The sequence below is a fragment of the Camponotus floridanus genome, unplaced genomic scaffold (assembly GCF_003227725.1).
Source record: "Camponotus floridanus strain SB8 unplaced genomic scaffold, Cflo_v7.5 scaffold99, whole genome shotgun sequence".
Taxonomy (NCBI): Eukaryota; Metazoa; Arthropoda; class Insecta; order Hymenoptera; family Formicidae; genus Camponotus; species Camponotus floridanus.
In genome coordinates this window covers 484,053-511,069 of record NW_020229870.1, presented here as the reverse complement: position 1 = coordinate 511,069, position 27,017 = coordinate 484,053, and the positions used below count along the sequence as shown (strand labels likewise).

General features: G+C 31.8%; 1 protein-coding gene across 11 annotated transcripts in view; it reads right to left on the bottom strand.

Moving 5' to 3' along the window:
- Positions 1-1,406: 1,406 nt before the first annotated feature.
- LOC105255039 (whirlin) overlaps positions 1,407-27,017 on the bottom strand; it is a 60,283-nt gene continuing 34,672 nt past the window's right edge. For 8 of the 11 annotated variants that reach the window (XM_025415148.1, XM_025415147.1, XM_025415150.1 and 5 more), the window contains 6 exons: positions 25,031-25,112; positions 24,475-24,582; positions 9,348-9,578; positions 3,787-4,092; positions 3,080-3,158; positions 1,407-2,781 (listed from right to left, as the gene is read on the bottom strand). In XM_025415148.1, the coding sequence (XP_025270933.1) occupies positions 2,639-2,781; positions 3,080-3,158; positions 3,787-4,092; positions 9,348-9,578; positions 24,475-24,582; positions 25,031-25,112 (949 nt within the window). In that variant the 3' untranslated portion in view covers positions 1,407-2,638. The remainder of the gene's footprint in view (positions 2,782-3,079; positions 3,159-3,786; positions 4,093-9,347; positions 9,579-24,474; positions 24,583-25,030; positions 25,113-27,017) is intronic. The other 3 variants (XM_025415153.1, XM_025415154.1, XM_025415155.1) reach the window with 2 other exon arrangements.

The window sequence follows — 27,017 nt, the reverse complement described above, 5'->3', positions numbered from 1 at the left end:
TTCATAATAGCAAAAGATGAAAAAATATAGTAGATTTTTGTTCAGTAATTTTATATCTTACCTATAAATACATAAGTCAAATTTGCATAAAAATCCATAATATTAAAAGTAACGTAAACAATATTTAAATATGCTTCAAAAATTTTAAGTAGGAAAATAAAATATAAAAGATATTTTTTTATTTAATTTAAATGCAGATTTTTTCCTAAGGTCATAAATTTGTCGAGGAACTTTTCCCGAGATTCTCTTTACATAGGATTGTCCACGATTTCTCTTCGCTTGAACTCGAACTGGATCAGGCCTTTACTATGTTGTATGCACCTCTAATTTTTTATAGTTTCTCTTCGAAAATACCGCGCGTGTACGCTTTTATTATTTTTAAAATTTTATTTTTATTTTTAAATTATTTCCCTTTCGGCGCGAGACGCTTGAGACGCCTAGTAGATAGGTACGATTTGCAATTCCACTACGGTAGTTTTCATACCATAATACTTATATGTACATGTATATAAATATGTGTGTACGTGAGTAATATATTTCTTTTAAGCCTTAACAACGTCCGCAATGTAACAATCATTTCAATCTCGATCAAGATCGTCGTTAATTCCATTTCGATGACGGATCATCGATATATTTCGGCTATACTCGACAGTCAAAAAAATATTATCATTAATCCTTTCTCGGATCGCGATACATCTGTCGCGTATACAAAATATGATTTATCTTTTCCACTTTAATTAAATATTAATACATTACACACAACTTTTATTTTTGTTAGCAACTCAATTTTTTGGTCACAAATATTAAAAACTAAATAAAAAATGGCAATTTAGAAATGTAAATATTTTAATAGGAAAATCTCAATAGATAGATATAATAGAATATGTTTTATTCTTCGTTTCAACAAATTTTAATGTGAAAAAATACGTGAAAATAATTCGATTAAATTGTACGCATTTGCTGGCGAATATATCACGTGCCCGAGAGGGGAAAAATTCTCTAACACACAACTGACAACGCAATAAACGAACAACGCGTAACGTCCTAGTGACGAATCAACGTCTATCAACTACGTCAACGTTAATTATCTATACAGTAACATTTAACAAACTACTAAGCGTTATTAGGCGCAATTTCGAGAACCAGCCGAATGACACCTAATCATTAAAATTAACGAGAATCTTGATCAACTTAATCGTATCCAGAAAGCAGAAAGAAGCGAGTCCGAAATAATCAGAAATAAATCCAAAGTTAAGAATTGCTAAAATTTTTATACAATATCTATTTTTTCAAGAAAGATTTCTTAAATCGTAAATTTGATATCTATTTTATTTTTAGTATTTGATTTAATATTATTCAACTTTTCCTTACTTTATTTAATTGTATTATTTAATAATATAAAATTTTAAGTCTATTTCAATAAATCGCGCGGATACAATTTCGGAGCTTTTCTTAAAATAGGGATATTGTGTTCTTTAGGACTTGCACCCTTCTACCTTTTGCATACAAATATCTGCCATAACTCTCATAATTATATATATAATCAACATCGCGATTATTAATCTAGGTTCGAGTCGACACAAATTTGCGTCGTCGAAACTCAGATCTCGCGCGATTATAATGTTAAAAGTGAATGTTGTGTGTATATGTTTGTCTATGAGTGTATCTGTGAGGTAATCGTTCACTCAGCTACACTATGAGCATGTAGGTCCGCACTCTCCCTCGTTGCATTTTCTTGCAGATTTGCGTTTCTTCGAAAGTTTATTCCTTTCCCCTTCATCCCTTCCAAATCAATCTCTTATCGTTTATAGCTTTATTAATATATGGCTTGCGTTAGTTAGTTTGGCACATTGCACGATCCTCCACCTTTATTAATCCTCGAAATAACCACCGACGATGAAAAATAAAATATACGATCTTTCTTCCGTTTCGTCTCTCTTCGAGGTTCTGCGAAAAATAACCAATGCACTCTCGCATTTCGTTACATCGTGATGACGATCGCGCAATTAATTGGTGAATAGTTCTGATTTGAGATCGGGACCGGCGTTGCCGGGAATCCGCCGGGAGTTTTACCAGTTCCCTCGTGATATATATGATTATTTGCTTCTTCTATCGAACTGTCTGTTGTGAGAATATGTACAATAGCGGCAATGTATTTACATAATAAGGTAATTTCTTCGCGCGGCAATTTTATGCCGATTTCGCGCGCGAATTCCAGTCAATCGCGAGGGCAGAAAAGTCCGAGCGAATACACGACTGCCAGGAACTTTCCAGGGTTTCTTGTCTCGTTAGCGCATTCCGGGTTTTCAAAGCGGCCTTTAAAGAGTCGAAATATCGGAATCGGGCAACGCCGGTCCAGATCTCCCTCGCGTCTTCGCTCTTCTCTCCTTGCTTCATGAAGTAAAGTAGAATTCCCACCACCAGGGCCAGATTAATCATTTAGCAGCAACTGACAGCTCGGCAATTCGAGTGAAGAAGCTGAAGAGATCACACTAAATCTCTTCGGGGCTTCTTTCGATTAGTCTTTCGATTCCAGTCTCGATCTCGATTCGGTTCGAGTCTCGAGCTAGATCGCCGATGGCCGAGCTTTGATCAGGTTGAGCTACGGTGGTTCCGGCTCGGAGGTGGGAGATTCCTGCTACGCTTCCAGGAATATGAGCGCTGTCGGCTTCGGCTCCAAGTTGCTCTTCTTCGCCTCCACCACCAGAAACTCGATCTCGTTGCGATCGCGACGTGCAAATGATTCTGCGATCAGCCGTGCGACCTCTTGATGATGAAGTCCTACAAATAAAGCAGAATTAATCGTTGTTTAGAATTAAACTTACATAAAAGTTTTTCTGTTTATCTTGCAATTATTAATCGATTAGCTAATTATTATCGTTGCGAGAGGAACGAATTTATTATTTTAAACGTTCTTTCGTGATCAATTTTCGCGAAATTTTATTACTATTGATGTTCAAACAAGTTGTTTGAAACTTTAATTTTGGAGAATTTAAAATCCTAGAAGTGTGATAAAGAAATAATACAAAATTAGTAGATTATAAAAAAATATAAGATTTTAGGGTTTTGCTGGCATTACCTTCAACTTTCTGACCATCGACTTCAAGGATGAGCTGGCCGACTTCGAGGCCGCCAGCCTCGTAAGCTGCTCCATTGTCCTGCAACAAATTACCACAGATGCGTTAGTCGCATTTATGGCATAATATTGTTTATGCCATCGTAAATGGCGCTGGCGATAAATTCACCCGACGCAAATTATTAATCGTGCGTTTCGCATGAAGCCAAACTTCATTTAAATCGAATGTACCTAGGATAATGAACGTTATATATGAGATAATATTTTAACGTAATTGACTTTATTAAAAAAGCTAGAGGAATATTAATTAGCATCAACGTACTATGCATAATTATTTACATGAGATGCTCAAGGCATGCATTCCTTTAATTTCAAGTATGTATAACATTTTCTGCAGAATATCACTTTTAAATTTCCATTATTAAATCGCTAAATAATTAAATAATTAAGCTTTAAATTTATTCAACAAAAATAAAAAACGTATTTTATTTACATATAGATACAACAAGAGATAATGAACTCAGAATTATTATTAGCTTTATACATATACCTAGTTTAGTCCTTTTAATTCTCTTCGATCCGTTCAACACATTCCCCGACTTTATTTGAATTTTTCTCTTTAATCCAATATTTTATCCAGCTCCAGGTACTTCTGTATGTAATTTGATTTTTTTTTTACTTTAACCGGCAATTTTTCAAAATAAACTCACGTGTATGTTGATGATCCGGGGCAGTGGGTGCTTGGTGTTGGCGCCGCCTTCAATGGCGATGCCCAGAATCGATTTGGTCTTTTTCACGGTGATGCGCAGGTTGCCTTGATGATCAGGTACCACCAGGGCGCCGTCCTCCTCGCGTCGTTCGGACATCTCGCTGCGGGTCAGTCGTTGCACACTGTGATGCCGTCGCGGCGGGCCCCCCGTAGTTCCACTTCCGGCGGGCCCGCCGCCGGAACTGCCCTCCTCCAGCAGCTGCGCCTCCTGCATATCGAAGCTTCGCGAGAGCTTGTGTGCGAGCTCCTGGAACGGACATAGTTTGTATTCGAACGGCGATAGTCGGGCGTCAGATCTCTCCGCCATTACGTCAGATTCGCGTCAGCAACCGGAAATCAATTGATTACACGAATGTCTAAGTACAAAGGAGACCTCTCGAATTATATTTCAATTAAATAAATTCTCAAATTTCTGAATTTTCCATCAAATTTTTACTCCATAAAACCGATTCTTTTTTTTTTTTATGTTAAAATTCTAAAATTATTAAATTTTTTTATTAAGTTTGTATGAAATATAACTTTAATACAAGCAGCTATTATAATACTTTAAATTATATCTAATTTTAAATTATTTAATAATAATCACAATAATTTGCCTAATATAATTTGGATTTGTAATTTTATTGAAAGAAATAGAGGGGACATTGGCGTCGTTCAAAATAAATCGCACATGGCTGCTGCAACGTATCCGAAAATGATCTCAATGCTCACGTACATACATACATACATACACGCGCGTACATAAATACATACGGACACGCGCACGCACGATGATGGCACACAAGAGCTAAAGAGGCTTATGCTGGCATATTCGCGTGCACGCTGCAGTGGAAGAGCGTTCTGGTAGTCTTCACATAGCTTCCGGTATACGAAATATAAATATCTGTAGAGAGAGAGGCGCGCGAAACGTCGTGATTCTCGAACACACTCGTATAATTTTAAAGCACATTCCTTCGCGACACGTTAATTCTAACGTAAAATGCGAAAGTGCTGATCGGAAGCTGATAGACAGAAGTGTATCTGAAACGGATGCATATTCGTGGTGCATTCCAATTCTATCCTCTCGATACTTTCTCATTTCGCATGCCTTATCTAGCGTGCTGGTGGACATTAAATAAAAACAGTAGTGAAGAAATGGAAAGTGATATCTTAATCATGGTAGTGAAAGTATATGCCTATTTTTATTCTATAATTTTAATAGTAAACTTTCAGTAAAAAACAAAGAAGATATTTTAAGAGCAATGGTCTGGAATATACCTTTAGTTTCTCGCAATTTCAATTCAAGAAATTTAGTTAGAAGAAATTTAATAATCGAGAGAAATGGGGGAAAATATAGTTTGACGATAAAAAATGGCAGAAATTCTTTCGCAATCATACTTGTTTTTTTTTTTATTTAATTTAATTCGACTCCATCGTTTCGTTCCGCTTTTCCTTGCGTGCAACATTACATCATCTATGTGCATGTATTATATGTGGAATTATATGTGCTGACGCGCAAACATATGATGTACACATACGCGAGTGTACGGTTATATATATCAATATGTATATAATATATGTACGTATATATATATATATATATATATAAATCACACACGTGTATGTGTGTGTGTGTTTGTATATATACACACATATATATCGAAAAATTGAGTCATGCTTGCTGATGGCAGACTGGTAGCAGTTGGGTGTTGGTGGTGCTCGGAGAGATAGAGAGAGAGTGGTAGTTGTGTGGTGGCGGTGGTGTTGTCGTTATCACACAGCTAATTGTCGCTCTATATTTGTCGCCATCCATCGTCACCGATTCTGTACGACCGGCTTTGAGCGCGCAACAGAAACGACACATCGATATAACAGAGATATTTTCAATCGCGACACTTTATCAATATACTATACTGGCTAATTAATAAACTGTGTAGTACGACTATTATAATTCTGCGATACTAAATTTTTGCTAATTATGAGAACAATTATATCGGGTCTCTTCTATTTCATCGCACGCGTCTGCAAAATTGCTCTAGAGGCAAGATTAAATTTTAGAAATTAAAAGATGCATGGAAAATGTAATATAATTGTTAAAAAAAATATATAAAATAAGTTACAGACATAATATAAATATTTTATAATATTATATATTATTATAAATGAGCCATATTCGAGATGTGAACAGAAAAGACCCCAATCACTTCTCTTGAGTTACATTTTTCGAATTTTTTTTAACTACCACTCATGCAATTAGCTTGGAACTCTAATGATTCGATTCTTGGTTAAGAAATTATCATACTACATAAGTAAAATCACCATTTAAATGGAATTCCTTATTTTTTAATAAGATATAATCTTCAAATAAATTATTCAATAAATATTATATAAAGATAGACTCTTCCCTATTGGATTAAATTGATGTATAATTGTGTTCTATGAAAAAAATTGATTAAATTTTAATTATTCTAATATTAAATTTTGATTATACTAATTACACTAAAATTGTACAGGGTACATCACATTCCTACGGAATTAATATATATACAGATTATATAGATAATATATATAACTATTCTATTTAATGGTCTAATGATAATTAACTTGACGAAAAAGTAATTAATTTAATTTTTAGCACCTCTTATCACAGTTATCTAACTTGTCGAGTTCACGGCTGAAAGATGCGAAGATCGAGTTAATTAGATCAACTTGTTTCCTCGAGAGAAATGTAAAGCGAAAATGGTGAAAGTGTGCTCGAGCGCAGTGCGAAATACGCACGCACGCGTGTACACATCGAGACAATGAGTCTCGTTCTTGCCACATAATGATTTTGCACGATTTTCCGATTCGAAAGTTTCTCTTTCCGTTTACATCCACCCTTGATTTTCGTATTTACATAAGAAAACTTATATTACAAAAGTTTTTATCCCGTTACACTATATATTATTAACCGGAAAAGTCAGTTAAGATAGATTAATCCCGAATGAAATGGAAGTCCTCTCACCGGGTACATCCTGATGTAATTGACTTTGTTTTTTTTTTTTCTCTAATACAATCTTTTCCTTTTAACTTAAGATCAAGTTCTTTCGCATGGATTGCAGAAGTTGTTTATTTTTATACGCAGGCTGCTAAAGAATCTTTCCAGCATCTCTATCGATTAATTACTGAAGCAATTAAGACGTTAAAAACAACAACTATCTTGCAAGATTTCTGTCTAACTAAATCACTTCGAAATTTCTTCTCTGTTTTTCATGTGAGTAAAGTGATCGTGCATGCCAAGACATCTATGTGAATATATAGCGCATATACATCCCCGTGCCCGTATGTATAATATATGTGTATATATAGAAAGTCTCATCCAATCAAATTTCAACGGATACTGTGATAAAGTTGCGAGATAACTATTTGTTTAACAAGGATTTCATAGCAAGAGGGGATTATATATGCATCGCAATTTTCCATTTTCTCGCCATTTATGGCAATTAAGCACTTAAATAAAACTGTTATTAAAAAGAAATAGAAATTATGAAGATAAACAGGACGTAAAATTTATTTAAATTGAAGAAACAGGATTGTATATATTATTCTTACCATTTATTTACGAAGATAATTTCTTTCGTTTAATCTCTTATTCACATTTCTACATTTGTTGAGCTTACGCTTTAATTTTCTTGAAATTTCTACGAAATGAAAATTCGATTTTCAACTTCGTCTAAATCTACGATCAAAATTCGACGTGAGACAGGTGAGACGCTCTGTATATACGTATAATTATAAAATAGTGATCGTGCTTAAGGACAAATCGTAAAAAGTAGCATGTGCAAGACATCTAAGATAAAAAACACGTACAACACCTAACGCTATGTCGACTAATCTCGCTAGCTCTAGGAGCACAAGGACACTTGATCGTATGATATGTGTGTGTATGTGTATGAAAGAGAGAGAGAGAGAGAGAAAAAGAGAAATTTAATTAGGAAAGAGAATTCATGCCTAAGTGAGCAAATAGTTTTCAATAACTCGAATCGAACATTGATTTTTACGCAGCGTTAATTTATTCTGCATAATTTAACTCTTCTTTTAATCGTATTACGATTATCCGCGAAAGAAATTGAATAAATCTTTCCGAAAAGTATGATTTTCCAACCGTTTTTCATTTATCGCATATAATTGAAATAATTCAATTATCAATCTATTGAATTTCTTATCCTTTTAATTTTCTACGTCTCTCGTGAATTATTATTTTTTTTATATCATTTTGCGACCCGGATATTCCAAACGCGACAGATGCAACTACGATCTCGCCGGAAATTTACGATGCCCCGTTGTTTCAGTATAATACGAGTTTTATTATGAGACTTTATTGCTGCGCGCTCTGCAGTCCTATTTTCTCTTTCGTCTTGTCAATTAGATTTCGTTATAATTCACAATTTTATTGTGCAAGCGCGCTCGAAAATTTGATCTTTACGCGAATTCTAGATTAATAATTTTTAAGGAGTAAAAAATTTCTTCCCTCTTTTTAATAAACAAATATTTATATAAACGAGTAAATAGCAATAAAAATAAAATAGTAGATAAAAAGTAAAGTTGATACTTTAGAGATCGTAAATGATAAAGTAACAGGAATATCTCTTATTTGAATAATAAAGTAGATGAAAAAGAAATAAAATATCCGGAAGTAATTTATAATAATTTCTCTTTCCATTATGATGTCATTGAATACGTTAAGCAATTGCGCGATGGACTCGATTACGATTTCGCTTCGCATTGTAATTTTTCGCTGAGATGTTATCGACACTTCCGGCGAGATCCGGATGGAACGAGTTCTCCGCGTTTCCTCGCTCCGACATGAAAATCGCTACTCGGTTGCACTGATTACACCCTGTTCTTTTTGATCGAGGTTGGATTATCGAATCGATAATGTCATATTCATGTTTTCGCTCTTTCAAGAACACCTATAGAGAATAAGTAGCAAATTTTTCAAAATAAAGTAAATTTTAAAGTAAAATTATAAATTATAACTTAATATTAAAAATTAATTTGAAATAAAAATATATAATATAAAAATGAAAATTTAGAACTAAAAAGATTAATACAAATAAAGATAATTCATAATGATGTAAAATAATAGATTATCAAATAGAACTCCATATTCAAGCAAAATTAATACAAATTTCGATTATTCTATTGAATATTAAATAAATAAAAATTAAATAAAACTAGAATAAAAAATATAATATACTTACTAAAATAAGAAATTGAAAAGAGCTTTTCCAAATTTAATTTTTGATCGATACTTGTCGGATTTTTCTTTCGATACATTTTCCTCCCTTTTTCCGAGTGACCGTGTCCTCTTATCCTTTCGCAAGACGATGCAAGGTGTCGAAGAGCGACTGAGAGCATGAGAGACGAAAGAAACGACAAGAGAAGAAAAACAGAAACGAGAGATAAAATCGTGCGTGTGTGAAGAAAGGAAAAGAAAAAGAGAGAGAAAGAGATCGTGTCTTTTTGGATAGGAAAACTTACGAGGGGCCTGGCGCCCCAGTACCAGGATTTGACGCGTTGCGTTAGCCCACCAAGCAGGTGGGACCTCCAACCACCGAAACCCCCACCACCTCCTCCTCCACTCTCCGAGCTCCTCTCCTCCCTGCTTTCGAGCTCGTCATCCTCCTCCAAATCGCGATCCCGCTCGCCGGCTCCCCGTCTCCCGTTACCGATCATCTCGGCGTCGCTACCCTCGCAACACCCGTCGCTTTCCTGCGTCGCACGTTCGCGCGTAACAACAACCGGAAATGCTTCATGTTAGCACCCGCGTCCACCCCTCATGCTGCTTAATTTATATGCGCACGCGAACATTGTGGACGATGCAGGTGCGAACGTCGAATCGAGATGAATGAGGGTGAGTAATCGAGGAAGGTGCGATAGGTTTAGTAGACAGGACGTATCAACCCCTTGTATGGAAATATTTTTACATCGTAATATTGATTTTATACAAATTTCGGAATTGTTTAAATTAATTAATTTAATTAATTAATTACTTAATCAAATTTGTAATAAAATTACATTCTACTCGGAATAGATGTAAGGTTGATACGTTTTTTTTTTTTTTTTTCGATACTCCAATATTGTATTTTTAACTCCTGAATAACTCGATTGTGTTATATTTCTTGTTCTCCGAAATTACAAGCAATAAACATAATCAGGTTTATTAAGGAATTATAAAGGAGTATAAATTTCTAGTTTAATGTTTCTTATTTGCATTATCTTTAATTTTACCTAACTCTGCTGAACTAATTTCCTATTCTAAAATCAACCTTTCCGCAAAATTTCTATCTTTATCGGGCAGCCACAATAATTGCTCGCACACAATAAAGTTATATTTTTCAAGTTCTGTTATATATTTATGCAGATTTCATTTTCTTGCTATTTTTTATACAACATTTGAAGCGATATGTTTGCTTTTAGTTACTTTAAAAAATTATTTCTTCGCGCATTATGATAAAATAAGCTTATACACAGAGAAAAATATCATTCTAATGCCAAGAAAAGCGATTAATCAGTTTATTTTTCTTTTTTTAAGTAATAGTTTTCTTCAACAAAGAATATATTCTTGATAATAATCTTAAAATATACTCATCACAAGTGTTAAAAAATCTCACTATCATGTACTCGAAAGAAGAATTTATTTTCTCGTCAAGAATATTGTAAAGTTGTATCAAAGAAAAATCAAACTTACTAAGCAAACCAAATTTTTAATTTAGTATTTTTAATTTAGTAATTTTTATTTATATATTAATTTTTATATTAAATTTTAATGTTTTAATTTAATACTCTTTATTACTCGTAAAATACTGCATTCACTAAAATTCAGAATATATTCAATGAAATTTAATGCTTGTGGTGAACTTGTAATATATTTGCGGATAGACGAACTTATGATACACTTAAAATAAATAATATTTATTTGAATACAGTGTACATTTTCCTCTGTGTTGCACATGGCTTATTAGTTTCTCGAAATAATTACGATGATGTGGGAAAATCGATACTTAGAAAGCGCTATACGGTAACTGGACGGTCTCTTTCTTTCGGTCTCGCTCTTGGGAACGATTATGGGACTTACATGATCGACACACTCGCGTTTATGATCGTTTTGCGCGGGGACGCGTAACGGCGTGCAGCAGGTGGGTCTGATTGTTGCCATCTTAACTAGAGCACGTCTCCCTAACTACCCAAGATCGTATGAAACCAGTTATATGATACAAAGAAGTTTCATAGTGTCTTATTGTTAGCTACACTAGTAATTTCCGCAAGCAATTATTACGTCTAACGAAGATATCAAAAGAGGCAAGACGAGACATTTTTTATGCAATCATCAACGTGACGACTTCTCTAAAAAGACGTAGAGATATTTGTATATTACTTTATTTGTCTCTTTTGATTATTTTTCATAAAAAATTCTAGTTTTCATTTATTCAAAATTTTTTCATACATTATATAATCCAAAAATTGTTTTAAATAATTATTAAATTAAAATAATTATAGATTAAAATTATAAAATATTTTTTAAATCGGAGAGATCACATTTTAAATGTTAACAATTTTTCAGTCTTTTTTTGCGAAAATAAATCTTATTAAATCTTTTTAGAGAATCTGCATTTATGGAAAATTGTTTATTAAATACTCGTTTGATTTTCATTAAAGGGTTTTAATTAAGATTAAAATATCGATTCTAAATATCCAGAAAAGCAGCAGGAACGTAAAAATTAATAATACTTTGAAAATTAATATCACAATCGTAAAAGCTTTACCTGGATGTTGTTCTAAATTCAAATCACGTATTCGTGGTCACCTAGTAACCTCAGCCGGCGACGGCAACAGCAGGAAATAATAATCATTGTCGGTTATTAATGGGTCCGCCGCCGCCGGAGAAAGTTTCGGGACGACGTTCCGTTATGTTCGTGGATCACGTAGAATAAAACACGAAGCGTAGGGAGGGCCCCGAACTGGAACCCGAGAAGGAAGACCGATATTTTACGATTTTACGAAATGTAGGTCAATTGTCGCGTCGTTCAAAGAGATTTTGCGGTTAAGCAGTCGAAGGCGAAGAAGTTTCGTTTCTGGAAAAATTGGAGTAGTCGAACAACCGGTCGTTCCTGTTCCTCTCGTATTTCCAGGAATCATAGTAAATAAAAAACAATTCCTCTATCATGGTGACACTTTTAAATCGAAGAAATGGCCGTTAAAGTTCAACTGTTGCAAAAAGTACTCTTAATTTATTAACATGCTAATTAATAATTAATAAAAGAAGGCATTATAAAATTTTAAAGTATTAATAAACTAGCATGTTAATGAATTAAGATTTGATTGTGATAAATTATTTTTTATTTCCATTCTTAGATTCTTTTAATTTCTCATCGATAATTCTCTTCATAAATTTAAAGACCTTTCATAATAATGATAAAACAAATAAGCAAGACTACAGAATTTTTAAAAATAATAATTTTTATTTTTATGCAATTATATATTGAAGGTGAAAATGTGAAAAAGCACAGCGCTAAAATTATATAACATATAACCGATAAGCGAGCATTATTGATAATTTCATTTAAACCAAGATAAGAATTTTTTGAGTCGTGCATCAGCCACACCTAACTCGTCGATTCATCGATTGTTACCTATAGCAAACGAACATGGATCATATCGATCTCCATGCGTAGGTGTCACTTACGAACTGGTTTGAACTGACGTAATACGTGAAAGAGAGAGAGTTCGACGAACTTGTAGCGCATTCGTATACATTATAATTCTCACATTAATACTTTGCATTATAAATTCTATTGTGGCAGAAATTACAGCTAAAAAATATTATATCCTTGTGATTACAATACATAAAAATTCCTATATTATTTCAAAAAGCTAGTAATATTAAAAGATAATTCATGCTAAAATTCTCTTAAGAGTAAAGCATATTATAAAAAGAAGAAAGAAGAAAGAAGAGAGATAAAGAAGGGGAAAGAGAAATTTTTCCGATTATTTATAATTACCATTGGTTATCTCGGCACATCCGGTATAAAACGTTAAAAAACATCGTGTCACGCGATCCACTTCATTATAGCATCAGCTGCTCGCATGTCAACGCACATGCATCTCTTATCACCACATTTCCCTCCTTTTCACGCGCAATGACTTCCGAATTGTGTAATTGATTGCGTAATCGATTAAAAATCAATTAAATAATTGCCATTTTTCAAGCAGCCAGGTCACTACATACCCCTGTTATCAGACTCTCAATAGCGCAGCCCTGAAGAGAGGATACCATCTTTCGAGAGAACTGTATATGTAACTTGCATTTGCGACCTGCGGTTCGCCAATCTGGCAACGTTGTGTCGAAGCCGGTCTTAGGGATGTAATCGCGATTTTTGGGCCCGAAAACAAACGTTCGCAGATATAAAATCATTTTCAGAATGATATATTTTCATTTCTTGCACCTGTACAGAAAAATATCGTAGCGCGTAAAATGAAACTCTTAATAATCGAGGCACTCTTCTATTTTTAGGCCCGGAAGTGTTGCCTTCTATTGCTGTCCTGCCGCCTACGTTCCTGACTCTCTCTCACCTGTTGTTACCTGTCCTTTCCCCCTCTCTCGCATCTTCGATTCGCTCCTCCTTTTCTTGCTCGCCTCGTCATGGTATCTCTTCCTTCTCCGTTCCTTTTATTTGTTGTTCTCGTTATTTCCCTCTCTCTCTTTCTCTCTGGCTGCTTTCATGCGCCTTCTCGCTCTCTCGCCGGGGCTGACTCACTCTCTCGATCAGGTAAACGTAAACCTGCGTTAGCCACCACTTTATGTCCGATTCCTGAATCAGTCGTGCAGCCACCAGCGAATCGAACGTTTCTCTCGATCGATCGCGATCGTTTCGATCACGATTTCCTCGCATCCTCCTATTTCACGAGCGTGATTTAAATAAAACTCTGATCCTCGTGGATCGCGATTAAATCTTAATCATCTGGAGCGATCCGTTAGCAGGTATTTATCATTTGAAATTATCTTTGGAAAGATTGGGTTCACATAGAAATTTGTAATCCTATTAGAAAATATATTACCTGAATTTTTATATCGTAAACATACTCATAATCGAACACTTTCTCATTTCTAACAAATCTTAAGGTACTTCAAACTCTTTGCTTTTTCTAACTTTCCCTCTGTAAATATTTAAACACTACTGTTATATGGTTATTTTCATTTATCAATACTTTCTTATCGTGTAATTCCATGTGTGTGTGTCTTTTCTATTTTTCACGTTCTATATTTTACACTTCATAAATATCTTATAAAAAGAAAACTCCAATAGAAATATGTAAAATATATTTTTTACGTGTAGAAAAGTGTGTTCTATATGAATTAAATGATTAATATTCTATGTTGACGTTACATTTGCAGTGATGTAAATCACGTTTTTGCTTTTGTTATTGACTTTACGTGGCCTTCGAAAATACGAACGAATTATTCAGCATTGTCGTCGCATAGTGATTTTTTTTTAAATAAAAACGTGGCTCGTGTACGCAAAATACGCTGCGTTTAAATAATGCAGATTTCGAAAGTGGGATGATAATGGCGATAATTCACCAAGCTATGAATACTGGGCAAATCCAGTTTTGTCGACATATCGCTTGATTTATCATTTAGTACTGGGTGAATGTGTCCCGTCGACTGAAACAAGATAACTGGCACATCTAGATAACTTCTGTTATTGAAGAAATAATGTGAATTTACAGACCTTAGCTTTGACAAAAAATAGTAGACAGTAGTGATGAGAGTCGGAATCTCATTTTCTTGGAAATATCAAAATTAGTGAAATTTTTTCTCTTAAAAAAAAACAAATTATATATTCTTTTTCGATATTTAAATATTTAATTAATTATTTAATTATATTTGAGACACATTTATTATTTCTACAAATTTTATTAACTCAGATATTTTATATTTTCGATGTCACTTAATAATTATCGAAAATATAGAAAAAGACACGGTTAAAGATTGTTTGGATCTCTTTTTTTATAAAGTATATTTAAACAATTGACTTGTTATATATTTACTATGTTCAGTTGTTATCTAAAATGTTGCACAATATCGAGAAGTTCTGGTTCGCATTTCGTGTAATTACGCCATTTCGATTAGGAAACCGCGTCGCGCTTGATGAAACCTAACTGCGGCGAGATCATTAAGCAGAGCGAAGGCGGACCGATAATAATCCCGTGTGTGCACACACGCAGGTGCACGTGTATACACGCAGTGAACGGTAGTCGATAATAGAGAATCGCCGTAAGTTCTGTTAGATTCTATATCTGCGAGAAATATTCTAATCGCGTGATCCTGAAATATAAATCCTCGAAGCGTGAAATCGTTCAAAAATAAATTCCACAATTTTAGAATGTGTGGATGTAAAACTTCCGTGCTCTCCCTATTTAACGTGAAATATCGGAATTCTTAGAAATTGTAATAGATTTTATCTGTCGAAGCAAAAGAAGATCGGTGAATATTAATAATTAAAAATAATTATTTTATTCGAGATTAAATTATGAGATTTATGAATATTTAAAAGTTATTTGTTGTTATATAAAAAACTCGTTTTATTCGCGGTCCTTTTGTAAAATCGCAAGACAGAGAAATATCTATTCTCGATTTATTTTCGATCAAATGTGAACAATATTATAAAATCTCAGTAGAAATCTAGTTATTCCTCTTACTTTAAAGCTCATACATCTTTCCAATTTCCATAGACACATTCATAAAATCTTGTTACAAATATCTATATTCAGCAAATACCCGGAAAATTTATCATTCAAGATCGTTGAGATTGAAATAGATTTATGAGAAAGATTGTGTTGATAAAGAGGAAATATATTATTTTCTATCACTTTACTTTTTTCTTTTTTTTTTTAATATTTTAAATTAAAATTGGAATTATGTTAAACTAGAGAAACTTGTACAAAAATCCCAAGATAAAAATAACATATTTATAAACATATTTAACATATTAATTATATAATTATATTATAATATACATAAGTTCATAAATTATAAAAAAATGTACATATTCCAAAGAATTTACGGAGTCTGCATATATATACATTTTAAAATTTACAAATTTGCAAATCACAAAATTTCACAGGTCTTCGAATTCATAAATTTTAAAATCCATTTTAAATTAAAAATTATACTGAATTTTTTTACATCTCTGCTCAGAATATCCTCTTCTGATATCATCTTATTTGCTTAGTTCAATTTTAATATTTATTTTAAGTTTCTTTTCGCAAAACTCATTAGTATTAATCATGCTACGAACGCATCATATTTTCTTTTCAAAGAAAAAGACTTTTCTATTTCACTTTAACACTTGTTAGTTTAACTCTAACAAACCTAAATTCTTTCTTCTAATTGTTTCACTAAATATTAGATTAAATCTTACTACTTTCTTCCAAAATCAAGTGTCCTGTTTTCAATTCCTTGCTCTATCCTAATAAGCTCTAATCGATCTGCTAACGATGCTAATCAATGCGAACGTCACTGCTTTCTTCAGAAGAACTCACGAAAATATTAAAAGTTCAAACAACTTGCAGCTTGGAATTTATTTACAGAAATCCTTTATGTGCAAAAACCATTAGTGTATTCTCGCTTCCACTCCTTGACCCTAACAAATTCGGATTTTTTTAATGGCGACCATCTAGTCGCCCGAATCGCTGATAAACGCGATTATTTTTTCCCCAGAAAAAGAAAGCCATGGAGTCGTGGCTGAGTGACGTTCAACGCGTGCGGATTCCGCGGCCCAAGTTCGGCAGCGGCAATTCCGTGAGGCGGTCCAATTCGTCGGTGCAACACTCGGTACGCTCGGAGATGCACTCTCATCGGCAGAGTCAGGATGTGGCCAAGGCTACCGAGGAGCTGCGCCAGGCGCTCCAGGATAAACTCTGACCGATCCCGCTCCGGGGTTTCGATGAGAAAGAAAGAAAGAGAAAGAGAGAAAGATAAAAAGAGAGAGAGAGAGAGAGAGAGCGCGGAGTACTTCGTGTATACCTTTTTCGCCGCCTTTGTACTTGTTTGCTACGAAGAGAATCCTCTCGATGAATAATCATCGGATTTTCTGTCGCTTTGTCGAGCGTATCTTAAAGTTTTGGGGGATTTAAAGGAGGAATTTTCTGTCAAATTTTAATATTCGAATCTTTTGTTATCATAAAGAAATGTTTAAATAGGTATATATTTCAATTTCTCAAATTATGTATTCTAATGATTTATTTTAGATTCTATTAAAAAAATGAAATTTACTTTAAATTAAATTTAGAAATCAAATTTTACTGAAAATTGCACTAAATTGACAGAAGATTAATATAATTCTTTTCTAATCTTAGACCGTTGAAATATTTTAGTTATTAAATAATTAATTTAATAATTATATATCTTAATTAAACTTAATAATTAATTAAATATATGTATTAACTGTAATATACAATTAAAATTTTTTATTTACGATAAAAATTCTATTTAGATTAAAATAAAAGAGATAATAAAATGTATGAAACTTTATGCAAATTTGAAGAAATAGAAATTGATTCGACATTCGATGACTGTTCCATTGCTAAACAAATATCTATGAAGATATCTATATATGAAGATATTAATCATTCTTCTTATAATAGAAGATATATAAGATTATTGCTTTGCACATCTTGACGTCGGTCATGCGGAAGAGCGAGTTCGGCGTCGAAATCGCGGCAATCATCACTGCGAAGATCAGCACGAAGATATATATATACATATGTATGTCAGCAGCACACTTCAAAGAACATGTCCTCGCGTTTCTGATCGATCGCAGTCATTAGGTGTAATTAGTCGAGAGATTTGGCGCAGCATCCTCACCAAGAGCATGATTTACGAGGAGATTTTATGAACTTTTGTTCGCGAACGAAATCGCAGAACCTTAAAAGCGCCATAGCGTTTTAAGGACGAAATAATTATAGCACAGTTTCCGATTGCGCGATGGTAAAATCGCGAATTGCTTTGGCAATGTTGAAGAAGACGGGGTCAACTTCGGCCAGACATTTGGTAGCTTTTTAGTTAGTATATAATTAATACGTATATATAAGAAAACATAATATCGTTAGACATAATAATTGTTAAGATAAGAATTTTAATTATTTATATTTTAATTGGGAAATCTTTTGGTATCATTTCTTATTTTTATACAGTAAAATATTATTCCTTGTCATATGTTATCATACATTTTGTACTGCCACATGATGTATCAGTTTCGTTAACATTTATAAAAAAAACCCCATCTAAGTTTTGCGAAAACAATGAAATAAAAATGAGCTAAAAATATGCTCATAAAATTATGATCGTTAATTGATTTTATAATTGAGTTAAAATTAAGTCCGATTAAATAATATTCCTTTTCCCTTCTATCTCTTTTATAATATCAATTATTGTTATTATAAATGGGAGCTTCTTTATTAATCAAAAAAAATAGATTTACGTAATCCGTACGTAAATCACTTTTAGACGAGTAACTAATAGCGAAACCTAATTAATGCAAATGAGCGGCCTTAGTTAGTTGATTCTAATGAGATGACATTTCTGTCTTCCCAACCTCCCTTGTTCCATTTCATGAATAGCCGTCATTTCTACGTAAATCATGTAGTTATATTAGAGATGCGCATTGTATTAAATGGCTGAAGAGAACTTTCGAAAAGTCCTGTAAACAAAAATTATGCAATGATTGAAATTTGAATGAAACGAAGCTTGATAATTTTCTCAATGTGATATAAATTTATATAAAGTGCCCGCCTATTTATCGCATTGAGTTTAAATTATATATATTATAGATGTATTTAATCAGACTTGTTAATTTATTTAATAACACAGTGATTTATTAATTAATAGCTGGATTTATCTGAGTAAAATTTAATTTGGTTATAATATAATGTGGTGAAAATTACCCCATAATTGGAAAATTTGTATATGTCGCCTAATTGGAAAATTTTAACGCTTATATCCTAATTATTTTTAGCGTTAAATATAATTATTCTAGCTATTACATTACGTGAAAGAATAATATAATTTAATAATATAAAATTTGTAAACAGAATGGAAAGAGATAATTGTATTTTTTTAACGATATAACTGGAAATGTGTCGACTTTTATTTCTTTTATCGTAAAAAGTTGCGTTTAATTTTGCATTTCTTTATTCTAGAATTATAACTTTTTTTCCGTTGCGGTAGGATTTCTGGATCCAAATTATGTGGTAAATTGCGCGGCAAATTGCGCGCACGAGCGAATAGGCTCGCTTTTAATCCGTCCCTATTACGAGAACAATCTGCGAGGGATTTTCAGGTAGAACGACTATCAGGATATCGATCGGCGGGAGGGATGAACATCGAGACGAATAGTGAGACCGTAAAACAGGGCTTCTAGTTTCTTTTAGTACTGTTTGCTTCGTCCTCGCTTATCGAGAATTCTTCATTTAGTTTTCCTCCCTCTTTATTCGCAATAAAATGAGCACAGGTGCATTATGAAGGAGAGAGAAACGGAAGGAGACAATCAGACTGGCTGCGAAATATACGGGGTGTTCTGTAATCTACGAATCTTTTCATGAATTAAAGAAATATTTCTTTTGTGATCTTTTTTATATAAATTTATAAATGCTATTTAAAGAATTAATTGTAATTTTACATTTTTATAATTAACTTAATAAATTAATAAATTAAAAACTGGAAAATCTAAAGGTTAATTATTTATCGATATATTTAAAATTAAAAACTTAAAAAATATCTATGTATAAAATAATCTGGTACGTTAAGAAAACAATTTTATTTCAAATTTATTTTATAATTAAACAAGGTAAAAAATAATTTAGATTTCTAGAACACCCCGTATATTGTGCATTGCTCTGTGATTAACTCCGCGATGCGATTTTTTGACGGAGTTTCCGATAACGATTTATAATTTCTCTCTGGTACGTTGATTAACCCTTTGAGGCGGTTTTTGCTCGGTTACTCGTTCTATGTTGAAGTCTTTAAATTCCTCGAGAGCCGCATTTCATCGAATGCTATTTTGATATGACGTGCACGATGCGTTTTCTTATACAGTGTTTAAAAATAATTTCTTTTATAACATATTAAATATTTTTATAAATTTCTTAAGAATGAAGAATAATAAAAATCTATTTGAAACTATTAAATTCTTTTATCTATATGAATATACAATAATTAATGATACTATATGATTTATAAATAGATATATGTATATTACTTGCATATTTTTATAGTTTTGATATAAATTTTTAAATTTAAATTTAAAACATTTTATATGTATAGTTTTTTTAATATATTTTTATTGTTTAATATAGAGAATATATATATTTATCATAATTGATTGAGAAGCAATTAATTGTAATAAGTGTGTACAAGTAAAATTTGAAAAAAGTTTTGGATAAAATATTAATAAATCTATTTTTTAAATCTTCTTCTAAAATAAATATATACAGAATATAATATATATTTTAGTAATATAAAAAAATTTTCTGTATATATTTATATCTTCTATTATATCTTCGTTATATTACAGACAATTATTATGAACCGTTCAAATAAATATATGTAGATATCTGCAAATATAAATTCTCGAAGATGGCATCTAATCGGGATAACGACCTCGAATACGGCTACGAAACTCGTCACTATTATCTTAATTATATCGAGCCGACCTCGGCATCGGTTTCTGATTCTTTTCAAACACGATCGTCCATCTCATACTGCAAGTTATTCTCTCGATTATCTCAATTGCATATCGCCTTTACTTCTCGCGTGCAACGTATTTGCACTTTTTTTCTCTCTCTCTGCACGATACTGTAGCCGTACTGAGAAAAATAATGATGAGATAATTGCAATTTTTTTGTAAGATATATATGTATTACGCGAATCGAGTTTCTCTATAGAGATATTTAATTATACATGTTTGATATGCTATTTAAAGTGATAATTAAACTTTTCCAAACTGTTATGGAATTATATGATAAGTATAAAAATAAAAATTTCTATGTAAATTAATATTTTTATTGTTTTAGAAATTAATATTTTCAATATATATATATTAAAAGTCACGAGCAGATTAAAATTAATTAGTCAATAAGCATATTAACACAAATTAAAATTAATTAACAAAATTATTATTATCAATATATTGTCTAAAATTAATATTGACAAATGTGCAACATTAATATTGGCAATTATTATAATTCGCGAATGTTATTAATTATCTAGAGACAAATAATATTTGCAAAATAGGTTGAAAACTTTTTCAAATTCGAAAAAGAAATTCCAATAATTAGCATTTTCTTACTATCGTGATTCTGTCGGAGAATTTCAGCGAAGCAGACGTAGTTATAGTCCCTTGTAAAGAGAATCGCGGTTTCTTTATTATTTTACGCACCTGCCTGCGAGAAGGCAATTCGTATTTTTTCCAACGAAAGACGTAATAGTCGGTAGAAGATGTTATTCTCCAGGAGAACAAAACGATTGTGGGCACTTTTCACAGCTATCTTATTTGAAGCTATCTCACGTCAGTGACGTTGATAATACTGTGGCTGACCGAGCTGATCTTTTATTGGTTTGTTTCGTACCGATGCATCTGTTTCGATTATCCCGCATTCTTCTATCTGGATGATCAAACCTCTTCATACATTGTAAATTCGCTATAATTATCTCCGCGATCTCTTTTTGCGTGTTATAAATTTCGTAACATCACACACTGAAGTCTGATGGATCCCAATCCTTATAAGATATAACGACTCTTTCATGATATTTCTTTTACACTTCTTAAAAAGTTTTCAAATAATTTTTTAAGCTTTAAAAGATCGAAAATGTTAAAAATGGAGAAAGGAAAATTGAGTAAAATGAGATTCGACAAATCCTCGAATAGGATGCCAAATATTGGTTTTCGAAGTTGTGATGTTTGAGTACTTTAAAGTTTTTGTGAGATAACTTTAAAGTTTTTGTTTTCTATCATTTTTGTTTTCTCGATTTTTAATTTTTTATACGAATAAATTTTTTTTTAAAACAATATGATCTCTTTCCTAAATGAAAGATAATTTTTACCTTTTTCTTCATTGCCATTAAGTTAACAACAGTCATCGTCATCAAATTAAATATTTAAATCGTCGAAATAAAACGCGAAGAAATATAATCGTCAGATAAATTCTGCGTGACAGATTCAAATTATGTTCCATATGAGTTACTATTACATAATGATCATTTTATACCACGATTAGGCGAGTTAATCTACTATTTTGAACCTACTGTCTATAACGACATTATGGCGATATTGGCGCGATCATGCGATTGTCTCTCAGGGACTTATTACGGAAAATTTACAGCTGCATCAGTTGACACAAAACAAATACGAAGTATCTTTATAACTTTTATTATATTTAAATAGATTGTTTAAATAAGAACAAAATGCAAAGATTAAAAAAAATTAAAAGAAATAATCTATAAATAAAAATACATAATAAAAGCGATTATGGAAAATCAGAACGCGAATATGTCAGCGTAAAATATAGAAAGCGGTTCTATTTTTCAACAACTAGATATCGCGAAATAATGAAAAATATATTGCAAATATAAAAAATTAAAAAAATATATATGGAAGATCCCACAGAAACAAGTTTATAATTAATATAATTTGACAAATTTTAAATTCTTTTGCAATGGCAAAAATTTAATTAATTGCAATCTTTTACGAATCTTATAATATAAAGATCTGTTAAGATCTGTAAAGATCTGTTAAGATCCATTTAAAAGGAATAAATTATTATTACTTATTATCTTTAAAGAGTCCAATTTGAGAGAGAGTGAACCTTGTATTTATTTCGACATTTTCTGATAAAAAATTACCTTTAATTTCGCTCAAAAAATCCATTCTTAAAATATTATAATGTACCTTGTATTATGTACGCGCGTAAATAACTGTACTTGAGCCGACGTGCATAAATTAAGCGCTTAAATTAACGCCGTATTGCAGGACGTTGCGCGAGCGCGTTGCACGCGAATTTAAATGAGGCCGCTTGGAGGAAATCCGATTTCGCACGTGTGCTGTCGGATTTTCATTTATCTATTCACACACGGGCAGAAATTAGAGAAATTAAATTACATATTGAATTCATCGAGTGAGCTAAAAAAAATTTATATAAAAAAATAATACATATATGAATTTTTTCCGAAATTTGAAATTCTTGAAACAAACAAAAGTATTGTATTTTTAGAATTGCTTAATAATTGAAATCATTATTTAATATAGTAGTTAATATACAACACGAAAAAAACGAGTTAATAATGAAACCCAAGGGCAGAAAATAGCGCGAGTAAAAAAATTTTTTATGAAAATTCTTCTTTTTTTATTCATGCTCTGTTTTCTGCGCTGAACCCTTATTAACCCTCTTTGTACATATATTATATATTATGTTGTATGTATATCTTTGTATTATTTTTTATTTATTACAATCTTTTTCATTTTTATTTTTATAATAATTAGCTTCTATATTTATTAACTAATGTATGTCGCATATTTAATGCAAAATTTGAATTTGAAACGTATTATAAAACTTATATATGTGTATAAAATTTGTAAGATGTTATGTTTTATATTTATATTTTACAGAATTTCTTTGAATCAACGTTTGTTTATGACGTTTTTGTGTATCGTAAACAAGCATTATTTTCTAGCATTATTAGATAAGATTTACTTGTTGCCTACAACACGCGATACTTAACTGTTCTGTAAACACTATGTTTATATAATTATTACTTTGTTTATATAATTATCTATTTCCTGGTCAATTTATAAGGCATTAAATATAAGTGAACGTAAGTAGGACAACAATTTGAATTATTAGATTATTCTCGAGTTTTTCTTCCTGAGAAATTATCGCTGTGGATTGCTTATCTAATTTTATAAGAGAAAATCTTCTATCTTCTAGAATACACTACATGTTAAGAGGGAATGAGCTAATTTCTTTTTTGGCTCTCTTGTTATTTTATGATAAAACTATAGCATTATGCGCGATAAATCTTGGAATGAAAATCTACAGCCGCTAAAAATATTCCGATCGTTTCGAGGAGCAAAATAGCAATAAAATAGATTTCAAATAAATCATTAAAAGTTAAAATACGTATATACAAAAAAGCCGCTTAAATGTATTATTAAAATATGGAGTTATGAAAGATACTAATCTGAAGTAAATTTATAATATTTGTACATAAAATATATATCCAAGTTTTAAATAATCTTAATATATTTTTAATACAAAACTTAAAGATTAGATTGCAGAGATTTAAATAAATATATATCTCGTGTTTTTAATTTATATTTTAATTTCTCTTAAATTCAAATTTGTGCATATTAAATTCCAATTTTTATTGCAAAAATTTGTATTTATTTTAAATACAAATATTATAATACAATAAATTATATATTCAAGGAGTTGAACTACAAGCAAATTGTTTACAGTGCACGATCGGAATTTTTTAATAGCTGGGGAAAATACAGGGGATGTTTCAAAGTGTCACGTTCGATGATCGAGTTTGTGCTGGTGAACTCACCAAATTGTCTGGATGCAGGTGATGGCCGTAATCCCGGGGATTACCTCGCGACCCGCCCGGAGAGCTGTGCCTGCGACCTCGTCCATTCTCAATCTCGTCGTCATAGTCCTGGAAAAAAGAACAATCATGTTTCTCTCTTATATCGTTTGATCGCCAGAAAGCTTTTTTTTTCTACGAATATGACTTTTCATCGGGGACAAAAAAATCGCGATTTCCGACTTTCTAGGCGTATCCTTTCAAATCCTTTCATGTATACGGTGTTCCTATCGCAATTTCATAACTTTTATCAATTTTAATAATTTCTATCTTTATAAAAATTAAATTAAAATTAAATTTATAATTAGATAAAATTACGTGAAAATATCGACGTTATGCTAACGTCTAAAAAATCCATTTAACATTTCATTCAAATTTAAAAAGTTTCTTCGTAATTATTTCTATTATTTCTTTGTGTCATCTTTATTTTATTTCCAAATTTTTGCCCGACTTCTGCTTTGATCTTTAATTTACAAGGACACCGTAGCGTGATAGTTCGTAAAGAATACGCCCGCAGTACCTGATTGTCGCACTCGTCATCGTTGGAGAGGGCGAGATCGGAGGTCGTCACTTGGTGCTGCTGTGCCCTCCTGCAGCTCACTCTGCAATTGGCAAAATTTTCATTTCAGAACCGCCCGCCCCGCGACCGCTCGTATCAATCGCGCGCCTCATCTATTATCGCTTATCGATGTCATCGGGACGATTCCTCAGACGAAGATTAATCGCCCCGATTGGAAACAAAGGGGAGGTGATCGAATGGAAGTGGCTAAAAGTTTGCGAGATTCGCGAATTTTGGAACTAATTTGCGATTTGTTGAAAGAGCTGACGGCTAATTTAGAAAGTCACTTCAAATTTTTGTACTCAAGGAGGTGCTCGCAAAGCGGGCTTAGTAGTCCTAGATAGTTCCATCACGAACCAACCAACCCTTCGTCTCGAGTATTATATATTTTATAAGGAAAGCATTTCTTTTTGAAAGATGACATCGCTAAAGTTTAGAATAAGCGCAGCTCCACAGGATAGCATAGTTCCATTTTTGGAGCACCGATAATGCACTATTTATTCTAAATTACTCAACGAACGTATCTAAGTCGTCAATTTCTTTTTTAGAGATATACATACTTAAATCTATTCAGATATATTGAAACTTTCATTTCAAAGTCACGGAAATAAAGCTGCATAACGACATGGCTTGAGAAGCGATACAACTTTTGATAAATGATTAGTCGATGTTTGACCAACGACAAACATTGACTCGCTTTCGATGATGGCTTAATAAAGTACAAGCGGATTCTCATCCAGAAAAAATAGAAAGCGGTATGGAATACATGAAGGTTACGAGACGCCATCTACAAGCTATAATTTTTGTAGCCGCGATTAATACAGTTTGTTTTTGAATCACGTCATCGCTGGAATAAACGTTTTATTGCGGTCGTTCAGCACGATTGATTTCAAATCGCAGGTTGCATAGATTTTTTAATTACTTTTTTTTATATGCGCACTATTTAATTTTAATACACTACATAATTTTTTTTGTATATATTTTCTTGAATTCGAATACATCTCATCGCGATTAATAATCAATTTTTGATTCTTTGCATAAAACATTCGGCATTTAATATTAAATATTCTTTATATATAATTTTACAATATATTTCATAAATTATTTATTTATTTTATAATATATAATTTATTTTTTTATAATTAAAAAAGTATTTTGCAGCAGTTGACTTACTCGTTGGTTATGTTTTTTGGAGCAAATTTATATTGCATCTTTGTCAAGAAAAAAAATGCAATATAAATATAATCTCTTAATTATAAATTATAAATGATATATATACAAAAATATTATATAATAAACCCTCCCATTGAATATACCTTGATATTGGTGAGAGAGTTCAGTACCTGAAAAGTTTATCCTGAAAGGGAAGGTAACCCAAATCCGATTTTTATCCGTTTTTGATTGATATATCCCGTTTCGCGTCTTAATTAGTGCGGAAGAATATCATATGTAAAATATCGCGTGTCTATTTTTATCGTGCTGTGTAATGAACTTTTATACAAACTTTTCGCGAATAAACTGAACTTTTTGCACACAACATTTTGGAACTCAATGATTCTGACAATCCTGGAAATCTAAGTATTTTCGTATATTAAGTGTTATAAATGCGAATTAATTCAGTTCGTTTATTTTAAACAAGAGAAAATTAAAGAGAAAAACTTTTATAAAAATTCTGTCAAAAATTCTATTAAAGAAATTTTAACTCGTTTATTAACTTCGTTAAATATACATATATATATAAATAATAACAGTATCGATCGAATTCAATGATAAACAAATACAAATTTTTTATTATAAAATATTATTACTAATCAATATATTTTAATAAATGTAATTGCATTTATTTTTAAAAATTTGAATAAAAATCAAGCACGTATTCAAATTTAAAATTTTAATGAAAAATTTAATATATTTAATTATCAATCATAAAATCTTTTTTCATTCAATT